Raw genomic sequence first — 16,743 nt, 5'->3', positions numbered from 1 at the left:
AAAGAGGAGGCTATGCATTACAGAGCTATGATTCCTAAACCCTTTCTCCGATTTGGATGTGAAAACTCTTATATTGCAGCTGGGAGTGTGCACTTTCAGCCCATATTATATATATAATTGTATTTCTGAACATGTTTTTGTAAACAGCTAAAATAACAAAACTTGTGTCACTGTCCAAATATTTCTGGACCTAACTGTATAAAAATATATATATATATATATATATATATATATATATATATATATATATATACACACACACACACAAGATATATACGTAATCTACTGTATATTACATAGTGCATTACATATTTACATATTTACAATTTATTACAGTTTTTATGTTCTAAAGTTGTATTCCAATAAATATATTTTATGTTCTATCCAAATATCTTGATTATTGTATCATAAAAATGATTAAATGTCTGATGTTTACATTGTACTACAATACATTTTTCACTTAAATATAAGCATTATACTAAATGTTATTATTTAGTATGTTTTTGTTGAAAACTGTTTTTTGCCACTTACATAGTTTATTATATAGTGTTATATATAACACTATGTAATATACTATGCAAGTGGCAAAAAACAGTTTTCAACAAAAACATAGTAATTAACATTTGTGCAGTCTATGAATTTGTTCTAAGAAATAGAATTGCTTCCATCAGATCCTCCTTCGCAGATGACCTCAAATCTGACCTAATAATGTTAAGGCTAGAGAACAACCTCTCTACAGTAACTTGGGTTGGAGGCAAAGCCGTAACCACATGGGCAACATCTCTAACAATTTCTGGGTATAAAGGAATTGCCTCATGCACAGTCAGTTTTGATGTACGGTTGAGTTTTTCTATTTCTTTGAGAGCAAGTGAAACATTTTGCTGAAATCTGGTCAATCTGCTTGCTATAGGAGACGGAGTAAAATCTTTTTCCTTGCGGCAACACTTTGCTGCTCCATGTCATCCAAATACTTGTCAAAGTTAAACTCCTCATCTGATGAGGATGAAGATATGGCAGCAGTAGCACTGTCAGGCCCCAAGTCCTCTTGCGCCTGGCAGTCCTGTAGCCGCTCATCCTAACTACTACCTCACTCAAAGCTTCTTTTCCTTTAGTAAGCGTTTGATCATCAAGCAGTATACGATGACTTGGGTCCACATAAACAGCTGCCAGAAGAATTTTTAATTTCCAATAGCTGTGTGTCTCTCTCCATTTCATTGAAGCAGAAATGCCATCTGCGATTAAACCTCCTCTTTGGGACAGGCAAAATAGCAAGTTCTTCCACTCCCTTATGAAAATGCCAGGAGTTAAATCCTCAGCTTGTAATTTTTTAGTTACGGTAAATGGGTGATTAAGCAATTCTTTCAATTCAGCCACCTGTGTCAATTGACCTTCATTTAATGTTACTTGAGGGTTCACCATATCTATAAGAAACGATTTTAGTTCAAGAAATCGCTCAGTCATTAACATGCCTCACCGAGTGGCTTGATCAACAATTGCCCCTTTCCCAGCACGTCTCTTCAAGATGGAATCAATTTTAGGGGTTCTAGCAGCAATAACCAACTCCCTCATTTTTCCAATTAGATTTCCAGCATGTCCACCCAGTTTCACACATCCGGATTTTTGCCGGTTTGGCGGATGTGGCGCACACCAGTACAGTACGATATAGTACAGTCGCAGCGCCGCAACTTCCGTGTCACATGCTCCGGTCACATGAAAGCATGTGACCGTCGTTTGTCACGCTGCCACTGTACTGTATACACTGTACTGGAGTGCGCCGCATCCGCCAAACCGGTGAAAAGCTGGATGTGTGAAACCGGGGTCCCTCTTGCAGACTCTCTTATTGACAGCTGCTGCGTGTGCACAACACCGAGCATGTGATGAATATGAAAGTGTGAAAGTGTTTTGAAGCAGCTTCAACAAGATCATCTAATCCTAAAGTATCATTTCTGTTTGTTCCTCAGTTACATGAACAGCACTGTGGCTCCATCTCAAACATAATAAATCCTAAATTTTCTTCTAGATGTTGTTCATTACTCTCATTTCATCAGTTTAATTGTACTTATCAAGTTTGAAGCATTGTCCTTTACAATAGCAAGAACCTGTTCTTTTTTGAGTTCATAATCTTGCAGAACTTTTTCCACTAAGGCCTGGAGAAACTGGCTGGTGTGATGAGCGGGATTTGCACACTACGACATCGCAGGTGCGATGTCGGTGGGGTCAAATTGAAAGTGACGCACATCTGGCATCGCATGCGACATCGCAGTGTGTAAAGCCTAGATGATACGATTGACGAGCGCAAAAGCGTCGTAATCGTATCATCGGTGCAGCGTCGGCGTAATCCATAATTAAGCTGACGTGACGGTCCGATGTTGTTCCTCGCTCCTGCGGCAGCACACATCGCTATATGTGAAGTCGCAGGAGCGAGGAACATCTCCTACCGGCGTCACCGTGGCTTCCGTAGGTTATGCGGAAGTAAGGAGGTGGGCGGGATGTTTACATCCTGCTCATCTCCGCCCCTCTGCTCCTATTGGCCGCCTGCCATGTGACGTCGCAGTGATGCCGCACGACCCGCCCCCTTAATAAGGAGGCGGGTCGCCGGCCAGAGCAACGGTCGCTGGGCAGGTGAGTGCATGTGAAGCCGGCGTAGCAATAATTTTCACTACGCCAGCTTTCACAAGATATTGTACCTGCGACGGGGGCGGGGACTGGGACTACAAACATATCGAACATTGATGGCAAAATAATTCAGTGAAATGCAGTGACTCTGGGCATCTAAGCAAAGGCAATGGGTTTCAAGATAGGACATTCAGACACAGCGTTTTGTGAGGATCCTCACAAAGAATGAGCATGTCAGTTTGTGTGGTGTTTTTCTAACCCGCTTTTGCTATTGAAAGCATTATTTATGAGCTCAGAAACCTTTCAGGTGATGCGGTTTTTTAAAAAGCTGATCTGCTTTTGTAGCTGAAAAACGTATCCTCAAAAAACAGCAAAAACGCTGTGTGTGAATGTAGCCTTAGATCAGGAATAGAACAGCCATTTATAGGACATTTCATAACTTTCCCAAATTCCTATGAAGAAATATTCACCACATTCTGCATTGCACTACTTTATCCAATTTATTATATATTTTAGGAGTCGGAGTCGGTGCATTTTATGCCGACTCCGACTCCACCAAAATGAGCTCCGACTCCCCGACTCCGACTCCACAGCCCTGGCTCGTTGACACGTCGCTTCTTTCCCAAATATCGTTGCTGCTGCAGGTACGATGTTGTTTATCGTTCCTGTGGCAGCACACATCCCTGTGTGTGACACCGCAGGAACGACGAACATCTCCTTACCTGCATCCACTGGCAATGAGGAAGGAAGGAGGTGGGCGGGATATTCCGCCCGCTCATCTCCGCCCCTCCTCTGCAAATGGACGGCTGCTGTCTGACGTCGCTGTGACGCCGCACGAACCGTCCCCTTAGAAAAGAGGCAGATCGCCAGCCAGAGTGACGTCGCAGGGAAGGTAAGTCCTTGTGACGGGTATTAGCGATGTTGTGCGCCACGGGCAGCGATTTGCTCGTGACACACAACCGACGGGGGCGGGTCTGCTCGCTAGCGATATCGGTACCGATATCGCAGCGTGTAAAGTACCCTTACGTTTTGGGCTGATTATCAGTTTCCTCCGCTGAATCTGCAAACACTTTCGGCACGTGGCAGAGGTAAGAAAAGAAGTTTGGATAAATCCATAAATCTGTTTGTGTTTTCGGAGTTGCTATATTCAATCGGGCATAAAGAATGCTGAGTCTGGACTTCTGCATGTCTGTTGTCCGAGACATTACTGCCACGAGCATGAAATTATGTAAGGGCACATCTTGACAATGCTCTTAGTGATTCTTTGCTTTCTTAACATAATTTGCTTTGTTGAGGATTTTAGTCCTTTTAATGTTTTTTTTTAAATATCTTTCCACATTTTCAGTACAAAATCTGTAATAGTCTATATTTGAGAGTCTGTAGACTGCTGATAATACACAGACATACAGTACATTCATGGAATTTTTCAGGTCACCAGCTTACAACACTGATTTCCTGGCTGCTTACTGTTATTAGCTACTAAGCACAGTATAAATGTACTGTAATTCTGCTTGGGTATAAGTCAATAGAAAAATCATTTGCAGTGAGACGTGCAAGCATGTATCCTGGGATTCATTACCCCCGAACTTTAGCAGCTGACTGCCTGTGCCTGTCTCTGCCATCTAAATAGGATTGACATCTGCTTCAGTATCTTTTTGCTCAGGACAGTTTGTTAGAAATGCTGCGTTGTGTCTTTCTAGTCATGTGGTTATAGTAGGTTACTTTTACTCCAATTAAAAATACGAACAGCCAAGTCACTTGAGAGAAAGAGCCAACCCCATGAAATGTAAAGTAAAATGTCGCACTGGTTACCGAAGCAATGAAAAACAGGAGAACAAGAGTAAAGTGCAAAAAGTGGACAAAATTTTATTGAATACACAACAAGACATATAATTCATTAAAATGGTGCACTACCAGTATATCCTGGGGATGCCGACGAAGAATAGACCAGTGTTAATGGCCAAAACAAATCAAAGAGACATACAAGTCACAGTCTATATATATGTGGCTACAACTGGCCTAAACAGGTCACGAATATTGGGAACATACCCAGTAACAAGGGAACTGTTAGATGGGAAATAAATAAAGGTCAAATCAAACCGTGATTGCCCACCATGTCAGGGTGGGGAATCATGGTGAAGCTGCTGGCTATGCTGCGAATAACCATAGAAATGTAGCAGGGAGTAAACATGCAATAACTATATAGCACAAGTGTGCAATTAAGATGTATTCCCTTACCTAAAGTGCTAGAGTGCAAGCTAAGCAGATGCAGGACAGCCAGCCGTGGACACAGACAGTTCCTATGGAGTTGGGAAAGGCATCCTCAGGTGTGAAAAGGTCTCCATCCAACGCGCGTTTCGCGGTGATAGCTTTTTCAAGGTGGAAAACCAAGGTAATAGCCCCATGACCTGCCTAGCGATTATATATACCCCTTCTAATCTGAACTCCAACAGCTGGGTGGCCGGAAGTGGCGTGAAAACAGGAAGTGATATTGCCTAGCAACAGACTTCTGTCACCATTATGCCTCAAAATGATTACGAGTGCATATAGTCTGCGGGTCCGTAGTATATCCAGACTAATCTTGGTCAGAACGCTAGTAATTAAAGCAGGATACATCAAGAGTCCAACCCTAGCATGTATTATTACAAGGACGCACTTCCTGATGTAAACAACAGGAAGTCGTCAGCATAGGAGGCAGGGAGGGTCCAGTAACCGCTATGTGTGCTGGTATATGGTAACTATGGACGCTGTTCCGGATCGTTGCCGGAAGTCGTCATAAAAAGGGGGCGGGAAGATCTCACATGTCCGCTGTGGACGTCGGTAGCTAAGGACGCTTTTATTTTCAAGGACCAATTTTATCTGCAGCAACGCGGCACTGCCATGGGGGCGGCCTGTGCCCCCGCGTATGCCAACCTCTTCCTTGGTATGTGGGAGAGGGCGGTCTTTGGCGAGGGTGGTACTGGGCTTAGCTCCCATGTGCAGTGCTGGCTCAGATATATTGATGATGTTTTGTTTTTTTGGCAGGGCACAGTGGAGCAGCTTGACGAATTTATGAGGCAATTGAATAACATATGCCCGTACATAGATCGCTATTGGACTATCCATGCGTCACTCACCTAGTGATAGGGCGGACCTAATTCCCGGATCTATGATGACTTCCTGCCTCACCATAGCACGCTTATAGCGTCCTTAGCTACCGACGTCCACAGCGGACATGTGAGATCTTCCCGCCCCCTTTTTATGACGACTTCCGGCAACGATCCGGAACAGCGTCCATAGTTACCATATACCAGCACACATAGCGGTTACTGGACCCTCCCTGCCTCCTATGCTGACGACTTCCTGTTGTTTACATCAGGAAGTGCGTCCTTGTAATAATACATGCTAGGGTTGGATTCTTGATGTATCCTGCTTTAATTACTAGCGTTCTGACCAAGATTAGTCTGGATATACTACGGACCCGCAGACTATATGCACTCGTAATCATTTTGAGGCATAATGGTGACAGAAGTCTGTTGCTAGGCAATATCACTTCCTGTTTTCACGCCACTTCCGGCCACCCAGCTGTTGGAGTTCAGATTAGAAGGGGTATATATAATCGCTAGGCAGGTCATGGGGCTATTACCTTGGTTTTCCACCTTGAAAAAGCTATCCCCGCGAAACGCGCGTTGGATGGAGACCTTTTCACACCTGAGGATGCCTTTCCCAACTCCATAGGAACTGTCTGTGTCCACGGCTGGCTGTCCTGCATCTGCTTAGCTTGCACTCTAGCACTTTAGGTAAGGGAATACATCTTAATTGCACACTTGTGCTATATAGTTATTGCATGTTTACTCCCTGCTACATTTCTATGGTTATTCGCAGCATAGCCAGCAGCTTCACCATGATTCCCCACCCTGACATGGTGGGCAATCACGGTTTGATTTGACCTTTATTTATTTCCCATCTAACAGTTCCCTTGTTACTGGGTATGTTCCCAATATTCGTGACCTGTTTAGGCCAGTTGTAGCCACATATATATAGACTGTGACTTGTATGTCTCTTTGATTTGTTTTGGCCATTAACACTGGTCTATTCTTCGTCGGCATCCCCAGGATATACTGGTAGTGCACCATTTTAATGAATTATATGTCTTGTTGTGTATTCAATAAAATTTTGTCCACTTTTTGCACTTTACTCTTGTTCTCCTGTTTTTCATTCCTGTAATGAGTAGTGCTGGCACCTTCCCTGCCGTATTGAGGGAGGCTTGGTGCTTATTTTCAAATGGCTCTTGATGTGAGTTATGTTATATTAATGGTTACCGAAGCAGCAGCATATGTGATGTGGACCAGTTTCCTAATATTTAACTGCAGGGCTCCTGTTCTGTTGCACCTGTGCACTGATCTTTGTTTATTGTATAAAATGTAGTATTGGTTTCAGGTATATGTGTGTCAGGACAAAGTGAAATGGTGTCATGCCGTGTATACAGCATTAAAGTGTATGTATTTCATTCAGCAATGACTGTTAACTCACCAAAATCAATAATGCAATTAAAGGGAACTTGTCAACAGGTCTTTGTACCCCAAACAGATATATTTTATGTTAGGTTACTGTGAAGCAGAATAAATCCATACCTTTGTTTTGTCAATTCTTGATTCTGTTGCAGAGAAATAGCAACGGCTCTCTCTTTCCCTGACTGCTGCTGACCACCTGTCACTGACTTACAGTTCACTCTTCTCTGTGACCTGTTTCCCCTCCCAAAATCTCACACAAGCGCCATAGTAGGTAGTTGAGGATGAGGGATTAATTCTGGATGCCCCTGCATGCAACATGAAATACCTCATCCTGTCTGGATTTGTGGACTTTGACCATGTGGTCTTTAAACCCATGTCGGCTGCATAATGCCGTTGGTGTTGACTGGCCAGGACCGCATGATGACTCACATGTAGACCAACTGTTCACTTTAAACCACAACTCTTTACTGGACAGATCATTGTCCTTTGCATGCAACTTTACACTCCAGATAGCGGGCAAATATCTTCCAGTATGTTACATTTTCACTTTGCATTAACAGACACAGTTCAATATCCGTTTGAGCTGTATCCAATCTAACTGGTAACTGGACCAATGAGTCCCAGTACAACCCAGTGCAGCTTTACAGTGCACACCATGACAGTCATCTACCCTTCCTAGAGTCCCACATCTCATCTCCTCAAGGATCCCATAATGACCGGAGTAAATTTTGCACACCCTAATGTCTACTGGGACATCGCTCAGTTGGTTGACTATATCATACACAAATAGACGTTATCCTAATACCTTCACAGTTAAGGGACCTGATCACTACAGTCCTGCACCAGTAGATTCACCTGATACTTTAACGGTTAAGGGGTCTTGATGCTAGAGTTCCATCATCGGTCTTCTACAGTCTGGAGCCTCTCCGTTTGAGGATCGGTCTCTAGTTACAACATTGTTAGCACCCTGTGTCTCTGGCGTCTCTCTCTCTCAATTCACGCTATATTGCCTTCTGTTTCCATTGCCACAAACCACTCACTGTATGGTACCTTCAGGATCGACTGACTATATCTCTGTCACGTTCGCTCACTAGGCCTTCACTCACTCGTTCTAGTATCAACTGTTCTTTCCCTGTCAGCTGACCCCTCTTAGCTTCCGCTAATCCCCACACTTAACTGTTCCTGTCCCTGTGGTCATTTGCTGAGCAGACTTAGGCTACATGCGCACGCTGCTTTTTTTCCCTGCTTTTTTGCTGCTTTTTTGGCTGCAGTTTTGTCAGCTGAACTTTCTGACATCTGACTTCCCAGCAAAGTCTATGAGAAGTCAGATTTGTCATGCGCACACTGCAGTTTATTTGTCAGCGTTTTTTTTGTCAAAAGTTTGTGACAAAAAAAATGCAGCATGTTCATTCTTCCTGCGTTTTTGTCAACATTTGTCACCCATTGAAATCAATGAGGGCATCAAAAACGCAGGAAAAATGCATGCTAATCAAAAGTGGTGCATTTTACCTGCCTTTTACCTGCGTTTTTGCTAGCAAAAACGCAGGTGATTTGTCAGGAAGTGAGGTCAGGCAAGTGGTCCCGTCCCGTCCTCCATGTGTTCCCCGAAGTACCGCTGTCCCCAGGGGAGATGATGTGGAGGACGGGACTATCAGCAGCGGCAGCGAGAGGGGGATGGACATTGGCAGCTGAAAACATTGATTTTTCCCTCTCGCTGTTGCCGCCGCTGATAGTCCCGTTCTCCACGTGTTCCCCGAAGTACCGCGGTCCCCAGCGTGCATGCACAGGGGAGATGATGGACCCCTCTCACTGCCACCGCCGCCGCCGCTGAAAGTCCCGTCCTCCACGCTCCTGCCGGTTCCACGCTCCTGCCGGCTCCACGCTCCTGCCAGCTCCACGCTCCTGCCGGCTCCACGCTCCTGCCGGCTCCACGCTGTAGCGTGATCAGCTGAGCTGTCACTGAGGTTACTCGCGGCCACCGCTGGATTCAGCGGTGGCCGCGGGTAACCTCGGTGACAGCTCAGCTGATCGCGCGGCTGTCTTCATTAGCTGCATGGAGGTGACCGGAGCGGCGGTGTCTGCTGCTTCTCCGGTCACCTCCATGCAGCAGAGCTGGATGCGACGCTGGAGCATGCTGGATTACGCCGGACATGGAGGGCTTTGTCAGGGTTAATAAATTGGTAATGAGGGAATGTGTTTGTGTTTTTAATTTCAAATAAAGGATTTTTCGGGTGTGTGTGTTTATGTACTGTAATTTACAGATTAATCATGGAGGGTGTCTCATAGATGCCTGACATGATTAATCTAGGATTTAGTGGCAGCTATGGGCTGCCAATAACTCCTTATCACCCCGATTTGCCAACGCACCAGGGCAAATCGGAAAGAGCCGGGTACAGTCCCAGAACTGTCGCATATAATGTATGCGGCAATTCTGGGCGGCTGCTGACTGATATTGTTAGGCTGGGGGGCTCCCCATAACGTGGGGCTCCCCATCCTGAGAATACCAGCCTTCAGCCGTATGGATTTATCTGGCTGGGGGGGGACCGCACGCCAGTTTTTTTTAATTATTTATTTATTTCTAATTTTTTTTTTTTTCCAATTCAACAACCTTTATGGGCTTGTTTGAACTGAAAAATACATGAAACAATTGTTGACAAAACTGCAGCCAAAAACGCACCAAAAAAGCAGCAAAAATGCACCAAAAAAGCACCTACATTTTTTGTGACATTTCCAGGCTCTCTCTGACAAGTTGCAGTTTTGGCTGCAGTTTGTGAACACGAAAAAGAAGCAGCGTGCGCATGTAGCCTTAACCTTTCACCTACATAAACATTCTAATATAAATACTATACTGTACATTTCACATTCATTACATTATACACTACGCATTATACAGGAACATATCACATTACAATACAATATATTACACTTAAAATGGCACAATATATACAAAAGACAAGACATTATTTATATTACACAACATTGATGTGATCGGTGTCTTCAGGGGCGCAGGAATGCGACCACCATTGTCCACCACTTTTACATATGTGCAGCAAGGTCTTGCATTCGGATGTCAGATCTTGGGTTAGGAAACAGGACACCAAAAAGAATGACCTGTCAATCACTGACAAAAGTCCAGGGAAAAAGTGAAAGAGGCCAGAGAGCTGTAAGTGTGTAAGTGCAAGGACAAACCCTATGCACTTGCAGCTCATTAACATAAAAATTGGAATAGAGATTTAGTTGAAAATGCAATCAAGGATTGATAAAACAAAGGTATTAATTTATTTAGCATTATAGGGACTTCACATAGATTGTATTTAAACATATAACCAATTGTAGCAGAAATATAAAATGTAACTTTTCAATATTTCCCAGACTGTTTTTTTTTTTTAAACTCATTTTAAGCATGTAGTTGTATTTTAGTAAATAATATTGAAAATAAATGAAGAGATTTTTATATCTGTTTAAGTGCCACCATCTTCACTGGTTTCGTGTTTCTCCTGCCACAAAGACTAGGCAATTTTCCAGTAGCAATTTTACAGACTTTATAAAATAATTGATGTTCATAACAATTTCTGCCTAAATAATTGACCTTTGTTTTCCTCTGCTGCATTTGCTAAATGCCAAGAAATATGTAATTCAGGCTATTATTTATAGAAATTCTAGAAAACATTTCTCAAAAAGCAATATACAGTCATATGGAAACGTTTGGGCACCCCTATTAATGTTAACCTTTTTTCTTTATAACAATTTGGGTTTTTGCAACAGCTATTTCAGTTTCATATATCTAATAACTGATGGACTCAGTAATATTTCTGAATTGAAATGAGGTTTATTGTACTAACAGAAAATGTGCAATCTGCATTTAAACTAAATTTGACAGGTGCATAAGTATGGGCAACCTTATCAATTTCTTGTTTTGAACACTCCTAACTACTTTTTACTGACTTACTAAAGCACTAAATTGGTTTTGTAACCTCATTGAGCTTTGAACTTCATAGGCAGGTGTATCCAATCAAGAGAAAAGGTATTTAAGGTGGCCACTTGCAAGTTGTTCTCCTATTTGAATCTCCTATGAAGAGTGGCATCATGGGCTCCTCAAAACAACTCTCAAATGATCTGAAAACAAAGATTATTCAACATAGTTGTTCAGGGGAAGGATACAAAAAGTTGCCTCAGAGATATAAACTGTCAGTTTCCACTGTGAGGAACATAGTAAAGAAATGGAAGAACACAGGTACAGTTCTTGTTAAGCCCAGAAGTGGCAGGCCAAGAAAAATATCAGAAAGGCAGAGAAGAAGAATGGTGAGAACAGTCAAGGACAATCCACAGACCACCTCCAAAGATCTGCAGCATCATCTCCCTGCAGATGGTGTCACTGTGCATCGGTCAACAATACAGCGCACTTTGCACAAGGAGAAGCTGTATGGGAGAGTGATGCGAAAAAAGCCATTTCTGCAAGCACGCCACAAACAGAGTCGCCTGAGGTATGCAAAAGCACATTTGGACAAGCCAGTTACATTTTGGAAGAAGATCCTGTGGACTGATGAAACAAAGATTGAGTTTTTTGGTCATACAAAAAGGCGTTATGTATGGAGGGAAAAAAACACGGCATTCCAAGAAAAGCACTTGCTACCCACAGTAAAATTTGGTGGAGGTTCCATCATGCTTTGGGGCTGTGTGGCCAATGCCGACATCAGGAATCTTGTTCAAGTTGAGGGTCGCATGGATTCAACTCAGTATCAGCAGATTCTTGACAATAATGTGCAAGAAACAGTGACTAAGTTGAAGTTACGCAGGGGATGGATATTTCAGCAAGACAATGATCCAAAGCACCGCTCCAAATCTACTCAGGCAATTATGCAGAGGAACAATTACAATGTTCTGGAATGGCCATCCCAGTCCCCAGACATGAATATCATTGAACATCTGTGGGATGATTTGAAGCGGGCTGTCCATGCTCGGCGACCATCAAACGTAACTGAATTGGAATTGTTTTGTAAACAGGAATGGTCAAAAATACCTTCATCCAGGATCCAGGAACTCATTAAAAGCTACAGAAAGTAACTAGAGGCTGTTATTTTTGCAAAAGAAGGATCTACAAAATATTAATGTCACTTTTATGTTGAGGTGCCCATACTTATGCACCTGTCAAATTTAGTTTAAATGCAGATTGCACATTTTCTGTTAGTACAATAAACCTCATTTCAATTCAGAAATATTACTGAGTCCATCATTTATTAGATATATGAAATGAAATAGCTGTTGCAAAAACCCAAATTGTTATAAAGAAAAAAGGTTAACATTAATAGGGGTGCCCAAACTTTTACATATGACTGTAAGTATTATATAGAATCCTCTTATGTGTGCATACGGTGTAGTGTCATAATTTCTTACTTATTAGGAATTTTTCTTTGTTATGGTGTGTAGGTCATAAGAATGGAAGAGAACCTGACGATGCGGAGCTGGTGAGCTTGAGCAAAAGGCTTGTGGAAAATGCAGTACTTAAGGCTGTACAGCAGTATATAGAGGAGACACAGGCCAAAACCAAACAGACTGATGGCATCTCATTGGAGCCTGGCAATAATGAGAAAACTGAGAATAACCTTAAACATTGAATCAGTACTCCATACATAAGTAGACCGTAAACTTGAACTGGACAATTCAAAGTGACCCCTAGTTTTGTACTCAGGTGCATTTTTGTGGGGATTTAAGGACAATACTCTTTTATTACAGCATTTACGCTGATTCGATCCATTAAATGACTTTTCTTGATTAACCTGTTTGCATAGTAGAAAAGCCAAAGCAAAGGGGAAATGGCAAGATTCCCATGATGTGAACTCCAAAGAATGAATTGTTTAGGAGGCAAAGCAAGGGGAGCCTTTTCTCAACAGGTTGTCGAGTGGCAGTGAACAACCAACTAAGAGGCCTTACCACACGATGAAACCATGTCATCCAGGCATAATGGAGATGCCTGACTTTTTCACTTCGAATGGAAACAGAAGGTTCTTAGTAGATTTCTACTGTTGCAATGGCAACCCTTCAAAAGCTATGCTAATTTCAATGCTGGATACTCTTTGAAGAACATGTACTCATGATCTATTGTACTGCTTTCTTTCAATGTATTGTGGCACTATGCAGTATCTTCTCCCAGCCCATTAATCGTGACAGAAAAATGATATATTTTTGAGAAGTTAATTGTCTTTCTTTTAAAAAAAAAATACAAATGTGTGGCCAAAAACAAAGAGAATGTGCATTGTTTTGATTACTTTTCTCACCTACTTTTTCTATAATCTGCTGTAAAATAATGATGTCCTTTTCTCCAGGCCCCAAATGCAAGGATACCATCAAAGAACTTGCTTTTCAAAAAGAGTTGAAGCCTCTATTGGACAAAGTGAAGGACATAAAGACATTAATGGGTCTTCCAGAGACGCGAGCAAAAATTTATAAGGAATTGTTTGGTAACAGACAGATTACAGGAAGCCACAGCGACTCAAGTATTGACGTCAATGTTTTGGGATGAGTTTTAGTACAGGAGACTTAATGAAGTTATGGTTGTGTAAGTGAGTTATGTATACTGTGTATTACAAACCACACCTTGTGCTGGAAACAGTTGTTTTGAAAATTTTGCCACGTACGTTTTTCAGATAGTCGACACTATACAAGTTTAATAACACATTTTGTACAACTCATGCCCACCATGTCTATCCCTGCAGAAAAGTAAGGTAAAGTCTTACTGGCCTGTTGTCTTCAGTCATTTATAAGCAAGTGCTCAACAACCGTAACTGGGACCGGTTTGCAGCATTATGGAGACAAGATGAAAAATTAGTAATATGATATAATCTGGAACTAAGATGACTTCTTTCAATTTTTAGACAATGAGGCTAGATTCACCTATTGAAAGAATGGCATACTATTCCACTAAAAGGAAGAAGAAAGCTTTTCTTTTTAAAAGAAAAAATGAAAAAAAACAAAAAAATCTGCACTTGTAGCAAATGTTTGGTGTCAAGTTTATGATTGATACATCTGCAGCTTAATAAAAAGGTGTTCTATTTAGGGAAGCGTAGTACTTGCCTAAGGCTCATCAAAACAAATGATATCAATTTATATATCTATGCCAAGTTTTATATCTTTGTTCTGTACAAATCATTCATCCTATTAGTTTTTAATTTTTATTTCATAATTCTAAAAGAAAAAAAGATATTCTGCATGGGAGAAAGCACCTCAGTAGAAAATATTTAAACGTGGTTTCTAAAGTAATGTTAACAGTAAAGACTTATTCCAAAATGATGGAATTCATTTTCTTTGGGCAACAGTTAACTTTCTCTAATTGGGCCCAACATAGTTAACTTTTTACATTTAGATTATGGAGTGTGCAGGCAATTAAAGGGAATCATGCAGCAAGTTTTTGTTACCTCATCTGAGAGCAGCGTGATGTAGGCAAAGAAACTATGAATCCAATGATGTATGTTTTCTAGGTGCAAACGTTCTCACACAGAGTTTTTAGATTTAGCAATTCAACATAGCTTAAGGCCCAGTCACACTAAGCAACATCGCTAGCAACATCGCTGCTAACGAACAACTTTTGTGACGTAGCAGCGATGTTGCTAGTGATGTCGCTGTGTGTGACATCCAGCAACAACCTGGCCCCTGCTGTGAGGTCATGGTTGTTGCTGAATGTCCTGGGCCATTTTTTAGTTGTTGCTGTCCCGCTGTGAAGCACAGATCGCTGTGTGTGACAGCGAGACAGCAACAACTAAATGTGCAGGCAGCAGGAGCCGGCTTCTGCGGAGGCTGGTAACCACAGTAAACATCGGGTAACCAAGAAGCCCTGTCCTTGGTTACCCGATATTTACCTTTGTTACCAGCCTCCGCCGCTCTCACTGTCAGTGCCGGCTCCTGCTCTGTGCACATGTAGCTGCAGGACACATCGGGTTAATTAACCCGATGTGTGCTGTAGCTAGTAGAGCAGGGAGCCAGCGCTAAGCATTGTGCGCTGCTCCCTGCTCTGTACACATGTAGCTGCAGGACACATCGGGTTAATTAACCCGATGTGTGCTGTAACTAGGAGAGCAAGGAGCCAGCGCTAAGCGGTGTGCGCTGCTCCCTGCTCTGTGCAGCTGCACCCTGTACTCTATACCCTATATATGTACCCTGTGCCACTGCACCCGGTGTGCGCTGCTCCCTCCTCTGTGCACATTTAGCTGCAGCACACATCAGGTAATTAACCCGATGTGTGCTGTAACTAGGAGAGCAGGGAGCCAGCGCTCAGTGTGCGCTGCACCCTGCTCTCTGCACGTGTAGCTGCGTGCGCTGGTAACCAAGGTAAATATCGGGTTGGTTACCCGATATTTACCTTAGTTACCAAGCGCAGCATCTTCCACGCGGTGCTGGGGGCTGGTCACTGGTTGCTGGTGAGCTCACCAGCAACTCGTGTAGCGACGCTCCAGCGATCCCTGCCAGGTCAGGTTGCTGGTGGGATCGCTGGAGCGTCGCAGTGTGACATCTCACCAGCAACCTCCTAGCAACTTACCAGCGATCCCTATCGTTGTTGGGATCGCTGGTAAGTTGTTTAGTGTGACTGGACCTTTAGAAAGGCTCTCTATTTACATTTTTGTATAGACAGTGAGATGCTAATCACAGCAAGTGGTGTTCTGGACTAGCTAACCAAGTTCGGCAATGTAATCTTCTAGAGCTATAACAAACATTGCAGGCAAACCCCTACAGTATAGCTTCTTCAGATTACATAGCAAAACCCTGATGACAGATTCCCTTTAAGCAGGTATTTTATCTATGTATGTAATTAGAATTTATTTTTGTTACCCGTGATGATAATAAGTGGAACAACTACAGACTTGTTCCAATTAGGGCAGGATTCATGTACAGTATACTAATGTCTTTGTAACCATCAGTATTAAAAGGTTGGACTTTACGCTATCAATTACTTTTCTCTCCCAAGGTATATTTGGTTGCCTAAGCCTATATGGTCTATTAATAGAATTTTTGATGATTGAGATAACCAAAATGTCTGTGGTTAGCTAGAGTTTTATTCACATGACAAATTTGTTTTGAGTATATTGTATAGGTTTTCAGAAATCCATGCGCTTGTCCCCAAAATCAACCTTATTCTAATTAATGTCTTTTGGCTACTGTGGATGAAAATTTTACAAAGAAATGTGCTTATTATGATGTTTGGATGGGAACAAAATGGGTTGGCTTGAGACTTTAACATTGATGACCTGTCCATAGGATAGATCATCAATGTCTGGTTGGTGGGGGCACAACAATCGGCACCCCCAGTGATCAGATGTTCCCAGGGCTGACGCCGACCCGAAATAGTCAGGTGGAGAGCTGCACAGATACTACGTATCTGGCCTCTATTTTAATTAATAGGAAGAGAATTTGCAGTACCTGGCCACGACCATTATTCCATCAATGGAGGTGTGCAGCTCTACAACTGAGTATTACTGGCCGGCGGTGGCAGCAAGAATAGCTGATCAGCAGGGGTCACAGGTGCAGCACCCCCTTCGATCCGACATTGATCTATCCTAAAGACAGGTCATCAATGTTAAAGTCCTGATCAACCCCTTTAACAATTACATCTTTTTTTCCCAGGCACAACACAACTTTTGTCCAT

The 16,743-nt window shown here is 42.5% G+C and overlaps 1 protein-coding gene across 2 annotated transcripts in view; it reads left to right on the top strand.

Annotated features, from left to right (window-relative positions):
- AKAP7 (A-kinase anchoring protein 7) overlaps positions 1-14,927 on the top strand; it is a 248,447-nt gene extending 233,520 nt beyond the window's left edge. Inside the window, exon 8 of one of the 2 annotated variants that reach the window (XM_075338271.1) lies at positions 13,433-14,927. In XM_075338271.1, coding sequence (XP_075194386.1) covers positions 13,433-13,629 — 197 coding nt within the window. In that variant the 3' untranslated portion in view covers positions 13,630-14,927. Of the gene's footprint in view, positions 1-12,536; positions 13,408-13,432 lie in introns of those variants that run through there. The other variant, XM_075338272.1, reaches the window with a different exon arrangement.
- Positions 14,928-16,743: the final 1,816 nt, after the last annotated feature.

The sequence above is a fragment of the Anomaloglossus baeobatrachus genome, chromosome 3, assembly GCF_048569485.1.
Source record: "Anomaloglossus baeobatrachus isolate aAnoBae1 chromosome 3, aAnoBae1.hap1, whole genome shotgun sequence".
NCBI lineage: Eukaryota > Metazoa > Chordata > Amphibia > Anura > Aromobatidae > Anomaloglossus > Anomaloglossus baeobatrachus.
Note: the sequence above shows the minus strand (reverse complement) of the source record. Positions and strands in the feature narration are given on the sequence as shown.